General features: G+C 37.6%; 3 protein-coding genes across 7 annotated transcripts in view; all 3 read left to right on the top strand.

The window, feature by feature from the left end:
* The first annotated feature begins 664 nt into the window (after positions 1-664).
* Positions 665-3369, top strand: LOC144651098 (uncharacterized). Its single transcript, XM_078510979.1, has 2 exons — positions 665-837; positions 2089-3369. Exons 1-2 carry the CDS (start codon positions 717-719, stop codon positions 3075-3077), a joined length of 1110 nt encoding a protein of 369 aa, XP_078367105.1. The 5' UTR covers positions 665-716; the 3' UTR covers positions 3078-3369.
* Positions 3370-4283: 914 nt separating this feature from the next.
* LOC144648985 (uncharacterized) overlaps positions 4284-19339 on the top strand; it is a 32464-nt gene continuing 17408 nt past the window's right edge. Inside the window, exons 1-2 of one of the 2 annotated variants that reach the window (XM_078508437.1) lie at positions 4284-4461; positions 5142-6411. In XM_078508437.1, the coding sequence (XP_078364563.1) occupies positions 4338-4461; positions 5142-6070 (1053 nt within the window). In that variant the 5' untranslated portion in view covers positions 4284-4337 and the 3' untranslated portion in view covers positions 6071-6411. Of the gene's footprint in view, positions 4462-5141; positions 6412-19339 lie in introns of those variants that run through there. The other variant, XM_078508435.1, reaches the window with a different exon arrangement.
* Positions 7895-19339, top strand: part of LOC144651092 (uncharacterized) — a 15082-nt gene continuing 3637 nt past the window's right edge. The window contains exons 1-3 of one of the 4 annotated variants that reach the window (XM_078510968.1): positions 7905-8083; positions 11386-11578; positions 12214-13396. In XM_078510968.1, coding sequence (XP_078367094.1) covers positions 11455-11578; positions 12214-13142 — 1053 coding nt within the window. In that variant the 5' untranslated portion in view covers positions 7905-8083; positions 11386-11454 and the 3' untranslated portion in view covers positions 13143-13396. Of the gene's footprint in view, positions 8084-9318; positions 10705-11061; positions 11579-12213; positions 13397-19339 lie in introns of those variants that run through there. The other 3 variants (XM_078510970.1, XM_078510966.1, XM_078510967.1) reach the window with 3 other exon arrangements.

Here is a 19339-nt window from a genome sequence, read left to right as displayed (position 1 = left end):
TGTTAGCTGAACTTGGTTTGGACCTCCATAAAGGTTCCTGTTATAGTTTCGTGTCAATTCTTCCGAATTTGTCATTGGTCGTTTACTCTTTATTTTGGTTTTTCATGTAGGCTTGTTTGTATTTGCTTTCTTAAGTAGGTCATGGGAATGTCTCAAGTTTTCCAAGGTCATAGAGATTCGAACCCAAACATGTCTACAATTTTACTATATAGTTGAGAAACCTTCGAGGTTTAATTTAGGAGAAGAAGAAGTAGTAAGAGAGTAGTAGAATTGTAGCTGTGACGAGCCAGATGTAGTTGAAGAAAATAAAGAAGAAACTCAGAAGATCTGCTTAGAGTCCCGGTTACCTCTCGCCGAGCTTTTTCCCCAAAAGACATTCTAACAATATTTGCCGAGTTTGAATAAATATTTTTTGTACGAGATTTGCGCTTGTTATTTTCTCGCAATTGTTTATGAATATTATTAATAAGTAAACAAATTACAACAGTTACTTCATAGAACAGACGCTATAGTTTTATCACATCTTTGCGTGACAGATTTATTTTTTTTAGATACTGACTTATACTAATGTGATCACGTATTACGAACTTTTATCAGGTTGTGCCAATATATCTTTATTAAAATTCATCTTTCAATACGCGGTTTAGTTACTGCTGCGACTTCGAAGAGCAAACAGGCTACACTAAAAGATTTTTATAACAAAAACTAGTATCCGAATGATTAACAGCAAGCAAAAGAAATTCAGCTTGCTGCTCGTTTTCAGTCTTGTCATTTTCCTGTTGTTCACGACATACAAAAGGGAACTTGAAACACTGGCAACGAAGGGCAGAGAAGCAGGTAAGAATGATTTACGGCGCCATACTAAGTATTTGTTAAAAATATTAGACGCTTTTCGTTAACTGAAAATATTTCATCCCTCAGTTAAACCTGCTCTATCCCATTTTTCGCTAAAGTTTTCAATATTTTGTAAACAAAAATACTAAGCAATGCAAAGGCGTTATTAGAAATTTTAAAGCAAACAGAGCGTTATGATGTTTGCAGTGGAGTGTGTAGCCGCTAAATTTACCAAACGAAAGGATACTTGAGAATATTATTTTTCGTGACCGTACGTCTGTAAGGAAATCACCTAAATAGCATAGAGCTACAAAAATCACAGGCTACAAAAATTCTAGACTGAATAGATAAATGACCGTTTCGATTCACTCTCGTAACGGAAACGGAAGTTTAAGCAACCTTGTGTGCTTTGAGCAATTTGCTCGGATAGGCACGTTTCCCTTTTGTAAACGGTCGATGCCATTTTAGTGACACAATATTTTTCACTATCATCGAAATTTTTTTCGATACATGTCACCACCCAGGATCGGACCCAAAAGCAAGCATCTCTCCCTCGCCACTACACCAACACGTTTATCCACCGAAGCCCCCCAAATAGTTATATAAGCTGCCTTTCTTTAACTGTCACATACAGTTTACATATATAATAGATGGCCCTATCGCTATCCCTAACGTAAGCGTGAATCTAACCTAGCTAGGTCTATCAATCGCCTTATCCAGGCCTAATTTCATTTGATAATCAGAACACTGCTTCGAGCTAGTCCATGCCTAAACTACAGCAGACATTGCTACGACAGGGTTTACAATAATGACGTCCATCATTTACGAAAGGGAAATTTACCTCGGCTATAGAACCGAATTTCACTGTCGTGTTATACACCCAACCTAAATGGACAGATAAATAAAATACTGAATGGGGGAGTCCTAACAAGGACGAAACAGCTGTCTATGGCTGCCACTCTGATAATAGTAAACGGTAGTAATAGTAATACCAACACTTCCAAATTCCAATTCGGTCGGGAATACACGGCCCCACAAGCTTCTAGCTTTAAACCCAACCATGACTAAATAAATGGTTTTTTTTTTTTCTATTTAAAAGTACTCCTCCATGTACCTGGGATATTAATGAAAAGATTAATAAATAAAAATGTTTGTCAGCACGACATTGCCATTTCACACTGTGTCTTCGGTTGTGTATTGTGATAATGTTGTTCAGACGATCTCAATGAAATCATTTTTTGTTTATTTTTCTAGTGAATACAACAACAAGAACGCCAAATGAGTCAACCCAATTCAGTAAAGCCAAAGCTAGCACTGCAGTCACTACTACAGTAAGGCCGACAAAGCAGTCAGCTCCAAAGCAATTCATTTACCTCACACAAACCGAGCAATGTCTCCCTCAAATTCTGAATTCTTCCAAAGCGATTGGAGACGAAAAGACGTGCAACTGCGATGTTATTGTGCTGAGTTTCAGAACAGTATGTCAAGAAGAAAAACGATCACACATATCCTATATATTTGTCGGAGGAATCTCTTGGACCTTGGGACGAAATATCCTTTATTTTGTTGCCAGGGAGAGAATACCTGGCTACAATTATTACATTTTCTTAGATGATGATGTAGACCTTCAATTCAACTCTTTTACTCCTCAAGGAATGAAGATGCTTACGCCTTTTAGAGCTTTTGAAGAATGGCTTTTGGATTATCAGCCAGCAGTCGGCGTTGCTGATATGCCATACGGTCAAAGCGCCTCATTAATTTTGGAAAAAAGGCGATTAAAATGTGGTATAAATGAAACACCAATGGTCATTCCTACAGTGTGGTTTGATGCCATGTTTAACGCTTTTCACCATAAAGCCATCGAACACATTTTACCTTATCCGACAAAATACGACAGGCAAACTTGGTGGGCTTCTCAGTTACACGTTATATGTTCGATAGAGCTGAAATTCCGAGGCCAAGCGATGATGTTTGTTCCTATAACTCTTACCAACCAACAACATCGTGGCTATCCAAGAGAAGCTCAAAATTTTACTGCACAAGCCCGTGACTTTGTGGAAGAAATTCAAAACAGGGCGCCTGTAGTTTACCAAAACCGTTCCTTGTTTATTACATTAAAAAGCAGTCTAGTATCTGAGTACCAATACTTGGAGGCCGCTACCTACTGCATGAATGTCACACGTCGCCTTCCTATTGTGCCATACTTACATTTTGAGCGTGAGAGCCAAGAGACAGAAGTATAACCAGAACGCCATTTGCTTGCAATCTTTAAACTGACATCTCACGTTAAATATTTCCTGCACAATAACATGTCCTGTAGACTATCTTAGATGAACAATAGATAGTTAGCGAGGGATTTTAAAAACCATCGCTCACATTCTAACCGAGCTTTGGAAAATAGGAAGCATGCCTGACATTTTTGTTTATTATATATACCAATTCAGTACTTTATAGGTATTTGAGAAAACATTACACTACACGAAAAAAAATACTTCGACGGTTACTCTAATCAAATAAACGTTTATTTCGCTTGTAGGAACGTTTCCCTTTAAAAGAAAGGAAGTGGAGCTTACTTATGTGCTAATAGCTTTTTAAGAAGTGCCTGAAGACAATCTAAAAACCATGAGATCCACTCATCATGTAACATGCATCGTCCATTAAAGTTTAACTTTTTGAAAGTGCAAAGTGATAGTTCATGTAGTTTACATCAAGCCCATCAGGGGCACACCGAGCTAATCGGTCCTTTTCTTGAAATAATCCACCTGAGTTATCTTGTTACAGTTACAAGAAGCTTAGAGCGCCTACTGTTAACAGAATTCCGTTGTTAGTCAGATTTGTCCTATAAAATCAATTAAAGGGACTATGTCACAGATTTTACCAGATTTTTGAACAGCCAAAATTTATATCTATGTCGCAGGAAACCTATAAAATAATAGTCCCCTTTTGTTAAAAATTGCTATATTACAGCACTGAATCTATTAACGAGCATTTTTGGCTGCGAATGGCTCGGATGCAAATGGATTGCAACTTGAAAAGGTAAGGCTTTTGTTCTCGAGTTGTTTCCGCGCGTCTTCAGTTCAAAGAATTGATATTTATAGCCCTAGCTTGATTTCTATCCGCATATTAAGGTAATATCTTCCTCTATATGTTCAAAGATAATGTTTTTCGTGTGTTAAGTTGCCTACCACTAATTTCAAAACAGTTTAGACTAAACATCTGTTACAGCTCTTCAGAATTTCGATTCAGCCTGCTTCTGTCCAAACTACAACAGTTTCGAAACGGTTACTTCATAGAGCAGACGCCATAATTTAATCACATCTATACGTGACAGATTTAGTTCAATTTTAGATACTCACTTAATGTGCTAATGACATCTTGTAATGCACACTGCCGATATAGCTTCATTGAAATTCATATTTCAACATGTGATTCAGTGGCAGCTACGACGTCGAAAACCAAACAACCTGAACCAAAAGATTTTCATAACAAAATCTAGTCTGAGGATGATTTCACGCAACAAGCGAAAGAAATTCAGCCTACTGCTTGTTTTCAGTCTTGTAGTTTTGTTGTTGTTCACGACATACAAAACCGAGCTTGGAACACCAGCAACAAATAGCAGAGAGGCAGGTAAGAGTGATTAATGGCGCAATACTTAGTATTTGTTACAAATGTTAGACGCTTTTCGTAAACTGGAAATACTTCGTCACTGCTCTATCCCAGTTTTTGCCAAGTTTTCAATATTTTGTAAACAAAAGTACTAAGAAATGCAAAGGCCTCACTAGAAATTTTAAAGCAAACAGAGCGTTGTACGGTTGTTTTACAGTGGAGTGTGATGCCACTAAATTTGCCAAGCGAAAGGATACTTGAGACTTATTTTTCGTGACAGTAAGTCTGTAAGGAAAGCATCTATTATATCATAGAGCTACAAAAATCACAGGCTACAAATGTTCTACACTGAATAGATAAATGACTGTTTCGATTATCTCGTAACGAAAACGGAAGTTTAAGCTACCTCGTGCTTTGAGTAATTTGCTCGGATAGGCACGTTTCCCTTTTGTAAACTGTCGATGCCATTTTAGTGACACAGTAGGGGAGGGGGTTATTTTAGCAGACAGTCTTAGAATTTAAAAACTAGGGGTAAATTTGCCACAAAAACTGCAGAGCAAAGCCAATATTGTCTGAGATCTGTTTGCGTTAAAAGAAAGGATACCCGTTACCCATTCCCTTTCACACTGTGTCTTCAGTTGTATATTGTGCTAATGTTGTTCAGACGATCTCAATAGAATATTTTTTATTAATTTTTCTAGTGAATGCAACAACAAGAACGCCAAATGAGTCAACCCAATTCAGTACTCCAAAGCAATTCATTTACCTCACACAAACCGAGCAATGTCTCCCTCAAATTCTGAATTCTTCCAAAGCGATTGGAGAGGAAAAGATGTGCAACTGCGATGTTATTGTGTTGAGTTACAGAACAGTATGTCAAGAAGTAATGCGACCACACATATCCTATATATTTGTCGGAGAAAGTTCTTGGAACTTGGGACGAAATATCCTTTATTTTGTTGCCAGGGAGAGAATACCTGGCTACAATTATTACATTTTCTTAGATGATGATGTAGACCTTCAATTTAACTCATTTACTCCTCAAGAAATGAAGATGCTCACGCCGTTTAGAGCTTTTGAAGAATGGCTTTTGGATTATCAGCCAGCAGTTGGTGTTGCTGATATGCCATACGGTCAAAGCGCCCCATTAATTTTGGAAAAAAGGCGATTAAAATGTGGTATAAATGAAACACCAATGGTTATTCCAACAGCGTGGTTTGATGCCATGTTTAACGCCTTTCACCATAAAGCCATCGAACACATTCTACCTTATCCGACAAAATACGACAGGCAAAGTTGGTGGGCTTCTCAGTTACACGTTATATGTTCGATAGAGCTGAAATTCCGAGGCCAAGCGATGATGTTTGTACCTATAACTCTTACCAACCAACAACATCGTGGCTATCCAAGAGAAGCTCAAAATTTTACTGCACAAGCGCGTGACTTTGTGGAAGAAATTCAAAACAGGGCGCCTGTAGTTTACCAAAACCGTTCCTTGTTTAACAAATTGAAAAGTAGTCTAGTACATGAGTACAGAAACTTGGAGGCAGCTACCTACTGCATGAATGTAACACGTCGACATCCCATTGTGCCGTACTTACATTTTGAGAATGAGAGCCAAGAGAAATAAGTCCAACTGGAACCCCAGGGAGAACTCCCACTCATATGAAAGAAGCAGGGATACCCGTCGAAAAGTTTGAAAAGATCCTCTAAATGAGACCAATCTTGGCGGGGCTGAAGCTTTTTTAAAACCCCTAAAAATATATTAAAATGCTAAAAACAGGTTTATATTTGTAAATTTCTTCGTTTGCAACTCTTTACGAGACCTTGACGGTTAAAATTATCGGCCGTAAACCTTGAATGCGGCCTTGCACCTTTCTCAGGGCAAAGAGAATTGAGTAAGCGTGTAAGTGAGTTTTGAGTGTTTATCATCTTGTGTCAAAATTATAATAATTAACAATAATGATTTATTTCTAGCGCATTCCATTTAAACCTCAATGCTCTTTCAATATTATACAGCAATGTAAAAAACACACAATAAAATTGAGCAATCTGCCTAAATATTCTGTATTCAAATAAATAACATTGTTAGGTATACTTCAAGCAATTCACTAAGTTCTGCTACTTTACACAATCTTTGACTTTGTACATTTAGATAAAGCAAACCTAATGATATTGTTGTTTGATTTATTTCAAGTGGGATCACAGAGGCTGTATTGAAAGTAAAACATGTAGTGACACTCTTCACTTATGACATCGTGCGTTCTGTTAGTCTAACATTACACTCTGTAATTAGCCCGGTTGTAAACTTTTGTTAATATAATTCGGCGCTTTCTAAATGCCGATTCATGAAGGGCCGCAGAGCGGAGCCCCATACCTAAAGAAAATCCACAGAAATAGGAAAACCATGAACTTGAGTTTTCATGGTCATCACGGCTAGCGGCATGGCTCGCAGGCGCCTACGTCCGTACATACGTACGCTACGTCGCCCACTTCAGAAATATATTAACCCTAACCCCTTCGATACTGGGCATCCCGTTATGGTCAATTGACAGCTGTCAATACAAGGTGCCCGCTGACCAGTATCATGTGACCACATCGCGGGCTCAAATGTGTAACTCGTCGAGGTAACGCGTTTTTATATTTTACCGGAAAATGTTTTTATCTCTATGGTCAGTGAGTTCAGCCATTTAAATAAAGGGCAAAGTAAATTACCGGGGAGCTACGCTTTTAGGCTTGGCTAAATGTATTTAACATCTACTCTGTTTGCACACGTTGATTTGCGATTGGCGTGCTACAACTGTATCTAAAGGTATGTCCAGTCGCTTTCTTCAAATTGAAGTGGAATTTGAAAAGTGTTTTTGTTTTAATGAAAATACCTTGGATTGGACACTGCTACCAAAGAAACCGCGGGATTCCGTTTGTATGTATTGGACAACCCTCATTGCATGTTCGTTTTAAACGTTTTAATCTTCCTCAGTCGCCGTAACCATCCTTGGTTATATTCGGTCTATTATTATTTATTTTGTGTTTTTCTCCTTACTATTCTAAATTTTTCATTTTCAAAGTATTTTTGTACATTCAGAAAAAATGACTTAGAATATACGGTGAACGCGTATGAATTGCACCCCTCTCCACTCTCCCTGGGCCCGGTGTTGCGCCCTTATTTAGTTTGGAATAATTATAACAGTATCGGCCCAGATTAATTAACCGAATGGTTCCTTAATCAGGGTGCGGCACGTAGTTGTACATCATATTTTTTGTTGTCGATTTTTAAAGATACAGGTACTCGGAATTTCGATTCAACGTGTATCTGTCCAAATAACAACAGAGCAGAAGCTACAATTTTATCACATCTATACGTGACAGATTTAATTCTATTTTAGATACTCACTTAATGCTAATGTCATCATGTAATGCAGACTGCCAATATAACTTCATTGAAATTCATATTTCAACATGTGTTTTAGTAACTGCTGCGACGTCGAAAACCAAACAGCCTAAACAAAATCTAGTCTGAGAATGATTTGCAGCAAGCAAAAGAAATTCAGCCTGCTGCTGGTTTTCAGTCTTGTTGTTTTGTTGTTGTTTACGGCATACAAAACCGAGCTTGGAACACTGAGAACGAAGGGCAGAGAGGCAGGTAAGAGTGATTTAGGGCGCAATACTAAGAATTTGCTACAAATATTAGACGCTTTTCATAAACTAAAAATACTTAGTACCTTAAACCTGCTCTATTTTAGTTTTTGTTAAAGTTTTTAATATTTTGTAAACGAATAAAATGAGGAATGCAAAGCCCTTGTTAGAAATTTAAAGCAAACAGAGCGTTGTGCGGATGTTTTGCAGTGGAGTGTGATTCCACTAGATTTACCATGCGAACGGATACTTAAAAATTTTTCGTGACCGTAAGTCTCTAAGCAAAGCATCTATCTAGCATAGAGCTGGCTACAATTATTTAAGACTGAATCGATAAATGACCGTTTCCATTACTTTCGTAACGAAAACGGAACTTTAAGCTACCTCGTGCTTTGAGTAATTTTCTGTTTTGTAAACGATCGATGCCATTTTAGTGACACAATATTTTTCGCTATCATTGAAATTTTTTCTTTTAAAACAATCCATGTCACCACCAGGATCGGACCCAGAAGCTAGCATCTCTCCTTCGCCACTATACCAACACGTTTATCCACCTGAGCCCCCAAATTAAATTATATAAGCTGCCTTTCTTTAACTGTCACATCTATAATGGATAACCCTTTCCCTGTCCCTAACCTAAGCGTGAATCTAACTTAGGGTCTAATAATTGCCTTATATTTAGGCTTTATTTCATTTAATAATCAGAGCACAGCTTCGAGCTAGTCCATGCTTAATCTAGAACAGATATGGCATCGTCCATTACGAAAAGCTTGGATCGACTGTTTACAAAAGTGAACTTGAATCTGCCTTGGCTAGACCCGTTCATCCGGGCTAAAACAACCCTTTACTGTATCTGGGATATCGTATCTTGCCTGATGCATTCTTTATGAACATATTGATAAAACGTATGTTAGCATGACATTCCCTTTCACACTAGTACTGTGTCTTCGGTTGTATATTGTGATAATAGAGAGATTAAGCATGACGGCAAACGGTAAACGCGAGCCTGCTTTTTATTTTGTTACCTTTTTATGGAATTCTAAAAGTTATCCCTCATAAAATGGGGGAAAACCCCACGTTCATGACAATCACAAAAAAACTACTCATTTCCTCGTACGAACATCAAATGGCAGACGGCAGAAGTTGAATTATTGCCGTTTGCGGGAAAAATAAACGTCATGCTTAACCTCTCTAATGTTGTTCAGTCGTCTCAATTAAATCATTTATCAATTATTTTTCTAGTGAATACAACAACAACAAGAAGGCCAAATGAGTCAACCCAATTCAGTAAAGCCAAAGCCAACTGTACATTAAAGCTGATAAAGCAGTCAGCTCCAAAGCAATTCATTTACCTTACACAAACCGAGCAATGTCTCCCTCAAATTCTGAATTCTTCCAAAGCGATTGGAGACGAAAAGACGTGCAACTGCGATGTTATTGTGTTGAGTTTCAGAACAGTATGTCAAGAAGAAAAGCGACCACAAATATCCTATATATTTGCTGGAGGAGTCTCTTGGAACTTGGGACGAAATATCCTTTATTTTGTTGCAAGGAAGATAACACCTGGCTTCAATTATTACATCTTCTTAGATGATGATGTAGACCTTAGATTCAACAAATTTACTCATCAAGGAATGAAGATGTTCACGTCGTTTAAAGCTTTTGAAGAATGGCTTTTGGATTATCAGCCAGCAGTTGGTATTGTTGATCAGCAAGGATTTCATGGTGCCATATCGCTTTTAGAAAAAGGCGATTAAAATGTGGTATAAAAGAAGCATCAATGGTCATTCCTACAGTGTGGTTTGATGCCATATTTAACGCTTTTCACCATTAAGCCATCGAACACATTCTACCTTATCCGACAAAATACGACAGGCAAAGTTGGTGGGCTTCTCAGTTACACGTCATGTGTTCGATCGAGCTGAAATTCCGAGGCCAAGCGATGATGTTTGTACCAATAACTCTAACCAACCAACTACATCGTGGCTATCCAAAGGGAGGCCAAAACTTTGCTGTCCACGCGCGTGACTTTGTGGAAGAAATTCAAAACAGGGCGCCTGCAGTTAACCATAACCGCACTTTGTTTCTAAAATATTTCCTGCACAATATCATGTCCTGTAGACTATCTTAGATGAACAATAGATAGTTAGCGAGGGATTTTAAAAACCATCGCTCAAAATCTAACCGAGCTTTGGAAAATAGGAAGCATGCCTGACATTTATTATATATACCAATTCAGTACTTTATAGGTATTTGAGAAAACATTACACTACACTTAAAAAAACAAAAACAAAATACTTCGACGGTTACTCTAATCAAATAAAAGTTTCGCTTATTTTCACTTGTTTGTGTTTAACAAAATCATTATTAATAAATATAAGTTTATTTCTAATTTATACAGTTACACCTGAGTTACCAGCATAGAAAACTGAGAATATGAGCAGAGTGGTAGACATTGCACGTTCTTGTAGGAACGTTTCTCTTTAAAAGAGTGGAAGTGGAGCTTAGTTTTGTGCTAATAGCATTAGTAGTGCCTGGAAGACAAAGTGGTAGCTCATGTAGTTTACGTGAGGCCCATCAGGGGCACACGGAGCTAATCGGTCCTTTTTTTGAAATAATCCACCTGAGTCATCTGGTTACAAGAAGCTTAGAGCGCTTTCATTAGACATAACTGGCCGACCAGACCGGTTTATCTGAAAACAGAATTCCGTTGTTAGTCAGATTTGTCCTATAAAATCAATTAAAGGGACTATGTCACAGATTTTACCAGATTTTTGAACAGCCAAAATTTATATTGGTGTCGCAGGAAACCAAAAAATAATAGTCCCCTTTTATTCAAAATTTTCTATATTAGAGCACTGAAACTGTTAACGAGCATCTTTGGCTGCGAATGGCTCGCATGGAAATGGAGTGCAACTTGAAAAAGTAAGGCTTTTATTTTCAAGTTGTTTCCGCGCGTCTTCAAAGAATTGCTATTTATAGCCGTAGCTTGATTTCTATCCGCATATCAAGGTAATATTTTCTTTTAGATGTTCAAAGATAATGTTTTTCATGTGTTAAGTTGCCAACCACTAATTTCAGAACAGTTTAGACCAAACATCTGTTACAGGTCTTCAGAATCTCGATTCAACCTGCTTCTGTCCAAGTTACAACAGTTATACTTAATAGAGCAGACGCTATAATTTTATCACATCTATACATGACAGATTTAATTTTATTTTAGATACTCACTTAATGTGCTAATGACATCTTGTTATGCAAACGGGCAATACAACTTCATTGAAATTCATATTTCAACATGTGATTCAGTGGCAGCCACGACGTCGAAAACCAAACAGCCTGAACCAAAAGATTTTCATAACAAAATCTAGTCTGAGGATGATTTCACGCAACAAGAAAAAGAAATGCAGCCTGTTGCTTGTTTTCAGTCTCGTAGTTTTGTTGTTGTTCACGACTTACAAAACCGAACTTGGAACACCAGCAACGAATAGCAGAGAGGCAGGTAAGAGTCATTAATGCCGCAATACTAAGTATTTGTTACAAATATTAGACGCTTTTCGTAAACTGGAAATACTTCGTCCCTGCTCTATCCCAGTTTTTGTCAAGTTTTCAATATTTTGTAAACAAAAATACTAAGCAATGCAATGGCCTTACTAGAAATTTTAAAGCAAACAGTGGAACATTGCAGTGGAGTGTGATGCCACTAAATTTACCAAGCGAAAGGATACTTGAGACTATTATTTTTCGTGACCGTAAGTCTGTAAGGAAAGCATCTATCATATCATAGAGCTACAAAAATCACAGGCTACAAATGTTCTACACTTAATAGATAAATGACTGTTTCGATTATCTCGTAACAAAAACGGAAGTTTAAGCTGCCTCGTGCTTTGAGTAATTTGCTCGGATATTCACGTTTCCCTTTTGTAAACTGTCGATGCCATTTAAGTGACACAATAGGGGAGCGAGGTATTTTAGCAGACAGTCTTGGAATTTAAAAACTAGTGGTAAATTTGCCACAAAAACTGCAGAGCAAAGCCAATATTGTCTGAGGTCTGTTTGCGTTAAAAGAAAGGATACCCGTTACCCATTCCCTTTCAAACTATGTCTCAATAAAATATTTTTTATTAATTTTTCTAGGGAATGCAACAACAAGAACGCCAAATGAGTCAACCCAATTCAGTGCTCCAAAGCAATTCATTTACCTTACACAAACCGAGCAATGTCTCCCTCAAATTCTGAATTCTTCCAAAGCGATTGGAGAGGAAAAGATGTGCAACTGCGATGTTATTGTGTTGAGTTACAGAACAGTATGTCAAGATGAAAAGCGACCACACATATCCTATATATTTGTCGGAGAAAGTTCTTGGAACTTGGGCCGAAATATCCTTTATTTTGTTGCCAGGGAGAGAATACCTGGCTACAATTATTACATTTTCTTAGATGATGATGTAGACCTTCAATTCAACTCATTTACTCCTCAAGAAATGAAGATGCTCACGCCGTTTAGAGCTTTTGAAGAATGGCTTTTGGATTATCAGCCAGCAGTTGGTGTTGCTGATATGCCATACGGTCAAAGCGCCCCATTAATTTTGGAAAAAAGGCGATTAAAATGTGGTATAAATGAAACATCAATGGTTATTCCAACAGCGTGGTTTGATGCCATGTTTAACGCCTTTCACCATAAAGCCATCGAACACATTTTACCTTATCCGACAAAATACGACAGGCAAAGTTGGTGGGCTTCTCAGTTACACGTTATATGTTCGATAGAGCTGAAATTCCGAGGCCAAGCGATGATGTTTGTACCTATAACTCTTACCAACCAACAACATCGTGGCTATCCAAGAGAAGCTCAAAATTTTACTGCACAAGCGCGTGACTTTGTGGAAGAAATTCAAAACAGGGCGCCTGTAGTTTACCAAAACCGTTCCTTGTTTAACAAATTGAAAAGTAGTCTAGTACATGAGTACAGAAACTTGGAGGCAGCTACCTACTGCATGAATGTAACACGTCGACATCCCATTGTGCCGTACTTACATTTTGAGAATGAGAGCCAAGAGAAATAAGTCCAACTGGAACCCCAGGATGAACTCCCACTCATATGAAAGAAGCAGGGATACCCGTCGAAAAGTTTGAAAAGATCCTCTAAATGAGACCAATCTTGGCGGGGCTGAAGCTTTTTTAAAACCCCTAAAAATATATTAAAATGCTAAAAACAGGTTTATATTTGTAAATTTCTTCGTTTGCAACTCTTTACGAGACCTTGACGGTTAAAATTATCGGCCGTAAACCTTGAATGCGGCCTTGCACCTTTCTCAGGGCAAAGAGAATTGAGTAAGCGTGTAAGTGAGTTTTGAGTGTTTATTATCTTGTGTCAAAATTATAATAATCAATAATAATGATTTATTTCTAGCGCATTCCATTAAAACCTCAATGCTCTTTCAATATTATACAGCAATGTAAAAAACACATAATAAAATGGAGCAATCTGCCTAAATATGCTGTATTCAAATAAATTATATTGTTAGGTATACTTCAAGCAATTCACTAAGTTCTGCTACTTTACACAATCTTTGACTTTGTACATTAAGATAAAGCAAACCTAATGATATTGTTATTTGATTTATTTCAAGTGGGATCACAGAGGCTGTATTTAAGTAATAAAATTCGGCGCTCCTCTAAATTGCCGATTCATAGCGAAACTCTACAACGGCCCGAAGGACCGCAGAGCGGAGCCCCATACCTATAGGAAATCCACAGAAATAGGAAAACCATGAACTTGAGTTTTCATGGTCATCACGGCTAGCGGCATGGCTCGCGGGCGCGTACGTCAGTACTTACGTACGTCGCTACGTCGCCCGCTTCAGAAATAGATTCGCCCTTACCTCTTCGATACTGGGCATCCACGTTATGGTCAATTGACAGCTGTCAATACAAGGTGTCCGCTGACCAGTATCACGTGCCCACATTGCGGGCTCAAGTGTGTAACTCGTCAAGGTAACGCGTTTTCATAAAGTTGACCGCTGAACGGAAAATGGTTTTATATTGGACCGCGGGCTCAACACCTAGTTTTTATCTCTATGGTCAGTGAATTCAGCCATTTAAATAAAAGGCAAAGTAAATTACCGGGGAGCTACGCTTTTAGGCTTGGCTAAATCTATTTTATATCTACTGTGTTTGCACACATTGATTTGCAATTGGTGTGCTTCAACTGTATCTAAAGGTATGGCCAGTCGCTTTCATCAAATTTAGGTGGAGTTTGAAAAGTGTTTTTTTTTTTAATGAAAATACCTTGGATGGGAACAGGGTACTTGCATTCTTTTTTGAAGCGTTATTATGTTATGCGTGGCCGTTAGGACGTTATTCGTGACTGCGCACATGCGCATTGAAACAGACTCTGTTATGCATGAATTTTGGACTCGCTCGGTCAGCGCTTTTCGACTAGATACTTTGAAAAATCCCCCCTGTAATCAGCCTAATGCAAAGGGAAAACATTCTAACTTCCATTAACGAGATACATTTCACCAATGGTACACCAAGTCACATAATAAGATGCACTGCACTATTCGCGTACCATTCGACTGCCGAGTCACTCCATTGGTACCAATGCACGACTGGGATCCCCATGTCAGTCCACTGGATTCCGTTTGTATGTATTGGACAACCCTCATTGCTTTCATCGGTTTTAAACGCTGCAAGGAAATTACTTACTTACTTAAATCCGTTTTAATCTTCCTCAGACGCCGTAACCATCCTTGGTTATATTCGGTCTATCATTATTTATTTTGTGTTTTTCTCCTTACTATTTTAAAGTTTTCATTTTCAAAGGTTTTTTGTACATTCAGAAAAATGACTTAAAATATCGTGTTATAGTACTTTCAACGCGTATAAATTACACCCCTCTCCACTCTCCCTGGGCCCGGTGTAGCGCCGTATCGGCCCAGACTAACTAACCGCGAATGGTTTCTTTAACAGTGTGCGGCACGTAGTTGTACATCGTATTTTTTGTTGTCGATTTTTAAAGTTACAGGTCTTCAGAATTTCGATTCAACGTGTTCCTGTCCAAATTACAACAGTTACTTCATAGAACAGACGCTATAATTTTATCACATCTATACGTGACGATTTAATTCTATTTAAGATACTCACTTAATGCTAATCACATCTTGTAATGAAAACTGCCAATATAACTTCATTGAAATTCATATTTCAACATGTGATTCAGTAACTTCTGCGGCGTCGAAAACCAAACAGCCTGAACCAAAATATTTTCATAACAAAATCTAGTCTTGGAATGATTTGCAGCAAGCAAAAGAAATTCAGCCTGCTGCTGGTTTTCAGTCTTGTAGTTTTGTTGTTGTTCACAGCTTACAAAACCGAGCTTGGAACACCTAGAACGAGGAAGGGCAGAGAAGCAGGTAAGAGTGATTAATGGCGCAATACCAAGAATTTGTTACAAATATTAGACGCTTTGCATAAACTAAAAATACTTAGTACCTTAAACCTGCTCTATCTCAGTTTTAAATATTTTGTAAACGAATAAAATGAGGAATGCAAAGCCCTTGTTAGAAATTTAAAGCAAACAGAGCGTTGTGCGGATGTTTTGCAGTGGAGTGTGATTCCACTATTGTAAATTTACCATGCGAACGGATACTTGAGAATATTTTTTTCGTGACCGTAAGTCTGTTAGCAAAGCATCTATCTGGCATAGAGCTGGCTACAATTATTTAAGACTGAATCGATAAATAAGCGTTTCCATTACTCTCGTAACTAAAACGGAAGTTTTTAAACTTAAAAGCTACCTCGAGCTTTGAGCAATGTGCTCGACGTTTCCCTTTTGTAAACGGTCGATGCCATTTTAGCGACACTCGGAATATTTATTTATTAAAACTATACTTGTCACCACCCAGGATCGGACCCAGAAGATAGCATCTCTCCCTCGCCACAATGCCACCGCGTTTATCCGCCAAATTCCCCTTAAATTTAATTATATAAGCTGCCTTTCTTTAACTGTCACATACGGTTCACATCTATAATGGGTGACCCTTTCCCTGTTCCTAACCTAAGCGCGAATCTAACTTAGGGTCTAATAACTGCCTTATTTAGACTCTATTTCATCTAATAATCAGAGCACAGCTTCGAGCTCATCCATGTTTAATCTAGAACAGATATAGCCACGAAAAGCTTGGATCGACTGTTAACGAAAGTGAACTTGAATCTGCCTTGGCTAGACCCGTTCATCCGGGCTAAAAGAATCCTTTACTGTATCTGGGATATCGCTGTTATATTAAACACGTATCTTGCCTGATGCATCCTTCATGAACACATTGATAAAACGTATGTTAGCACGACATTCCCTTTCACTCTGTGTCTTCGGTTGTATATTGTGATAATAGAGAGATTAAGCATGAAGGCAAACGGCAAACGGTAAACGCGAGCTTGCCTTTTCTTTTGTTACTTTTTTATGGAATTCTAGAATTTATCCCTCATAAAAATAGGGAAAAAATCACACATTCATGACAATCACAAAACTACTCATTTCCGCGTACGAACAGCAAACGGCAAAGTTGAATTTTTGCCGTTTGCGGGAAAAATAAACGTCATGCTTAACCTCTCTTATGTTGTTCAGTCGTCTCAATTAAATCATTTATCAATTATTTTTCTAGTGAATACAACAACAAGAACGCCAAATGAGTCAACCCAATTCAGTACTCCAAAGCAATTCATTTACCTTACACAAACCGAGCAATGTCTCCCTCAAATTCTGAATTCTTCCAAAACGATTGGAGACGAAAAGACGTGCAACTGCGATGTTATTGTGTTGAGTTACAGAAAAGAATGTCGAGAAGGAAAGCGACCACATATTTCCTATATATTTACTGGAGGAGTCTCTTGGAACTTGGGTCGAAATATCCTTTATTTTGTTGCAAGGAAGATAACACCTGGCTACAATTATTACATCTTCTTAGATGATGATGTAGAACTTCAATTCAACTCATTTACTCCTCAAGGAATGAAGATGTTCACGCCATTTAGAGCTTTTGAAGAATGGCTTTTGGATTATCAGCCAGCAGTTGGTATTGTTGATCAGCAAGGATTTCATGGCGCCATATCGCTTTTAGAAAAAAGGCGATTAAAATGTGGTATAAAAGAAGCATCAATGGTTATTCCCACAGTGTGGTTTGATGCCATATTTAACGCTTTTCACCATAAAGCCATCGAACACATTCTACCTTATCCGACAAAATACGACAGGCAAACTTGGTGGGCTTCTCAGTTACACGTCATGTGTTCGATAGAGTTGAAATTCCGAGGCCAAGCGATGATGTTTGTACCAATAACTCTTACCAACAAACAACATCGTGGCTATCCAAAGGGAGGCCAAAACTTTGCTGCACACGCGCGTGACTTTGTCGAAGAAATTCAAAACAGGGCACCTGCAGTTTACCAAAACCGTTCCTTGTTTATTAAATTAAAAAGCCGTCTAGTAACTGAGTACCAATACTTGGAGGCCGCTACCTACTGCATGAATGTAACACGTCGCCTGCCTATTGTGCCGTACTTACATTTTGAGCGTGAGAGCCAAGAGACATTAGTATAACCAGAACGCCATTTGCTTACAATCTTTAAACGGACATCTCACGTTAAATATTTGAACAACAGATAGATATGTCATTAAAGATGTGAATATTGTTCATCGTGTTGTAAGATAGGAATGAACGTTTATTCGTTTGTCTTACGATAGAATCGCTTTGAGATGTTGCATAAATAGCGACACGTAAACAATCGATCTCATCGCCTGATGAAGACTAGCAGTATTGCAGTCGAAACGTCGCGATCAACATCTCAAAGCGATTCTATCGTGAGACAAACGAATGAACGTTCATTCCTAACAGACAGATATTTTTTTAAAGATAAAACAGCACCATACAAGGAACTATCTACAGAGGATTGGTGTAGGGAGTACTTTAGTAAGTCGCCGCATTCAGGATATGCTTATCACCAGTAAAAGCTTTTTCCAGGGAAGAGCCCCCCTTGGTATAACGAATCTAATTAAGACTAGAGACCATAACTTAAGTTTAATTTTAAAGGAAAAAACAGTACTTTCATTACCAAAGGTCAACAGTACTAAACATGGTCTCAATTCATTTAAATATTATGCGGCTAAACAATGAAACATGCTTCCCGACCAGGTTCGCGACAAGGCTGGCACCAAGGAATATATTAAGCTAGTACGAAATCTTGATTTTTAATCTTTTTTTAACCTTTTGTAGTTAGAACTGATATTTTAATCCTTTAGTATTTCATGCATACTATTGTAATAGATTTTTGTAAATAGTTGATTTTTAGTATTTTTTAGAATTTTTTACAAGTCTTTTAATGTATTATCATGGAGAACCTGTAAATTATCTTCTGAGCTAGGTGTTTCTATCCATGTAAAATAATTTATTATATTTTATAATTATTATTATATATAGTTAGCGAGGGAGTTTAAAACCCTTCGCTCACAATCTAACCGAGCTTTGGAAAATAGGAAGCATGCCTGACATTTTTGTTTATTATATATACTAATTCAGTACTTTATAGGTATTGAGAAAACATTACACTAAAAAAAAAAAAAAAAGTACTGCGATGGTAACTCTAATTAAATAAAAGTATATTTTTAATTTTACTGTTGCACTTATACAGTTGCACTTAAAAAGAATATAAGCAGACATTGCACGTTTTTGTAGCAACGTTTCTCTTTAAGGAAGTGGAGCTAACTTAGCCTGAAGACAATCTAAAAACCATGAGATCAACTCATCATGTCATTTACTTAGTTATCCACGTTTTTAATCAAAAGCCACACAAGGTGACCGTTCTTTTACCTGTGCTGCACCGAAACTTTGGAACGCGCTACCATTTGACATAAGAAGTGACAGCACTGTTAGTATTTTTAAAGCTAAGCTAAAAACACACCTTTTTCGTCATGCATTTTTATCATAGTTTTTTTAATTATATTCTACTTTTAATAATTGTAATTTTACCCTTTTTAAAATCATTGTAAGTTAACTTTTAATTATACTTTTAGCTTTTTAAATTCATTGTAAGTTTACTCTTAACTCTGTCTTCTATTAAGTCTTGTCATTACTTCAGTACCTGAACCAGTCATCTGTTTTTCTTGTGAGGGAACCTAAGCTTACAAGCCCCGTGGTTTTTTATTAGGTTCCCTCGCCATTTTGTTTCTATCTTAAATAATCTTATATTGTAGTCTTGTATATTA

This window comes from Oculina patagonica, chromosome 4 (assembly GCF_052425735.1).
Source record: "Oculina patagonica isolate OP01 chromosome 4, crgOcupat, whole genome shotgun sequence".
In the NCBI taxonomy this organism is placed as follows: Eukaryota; Metazoa; Cnidaria; class Anthozoa; order Scleractinia; family Oculinidae; genus Oculina; species Oculina patagonica.
This window is presented reverse-complemented; position numbering and strand designations above follow the sequence as displayed.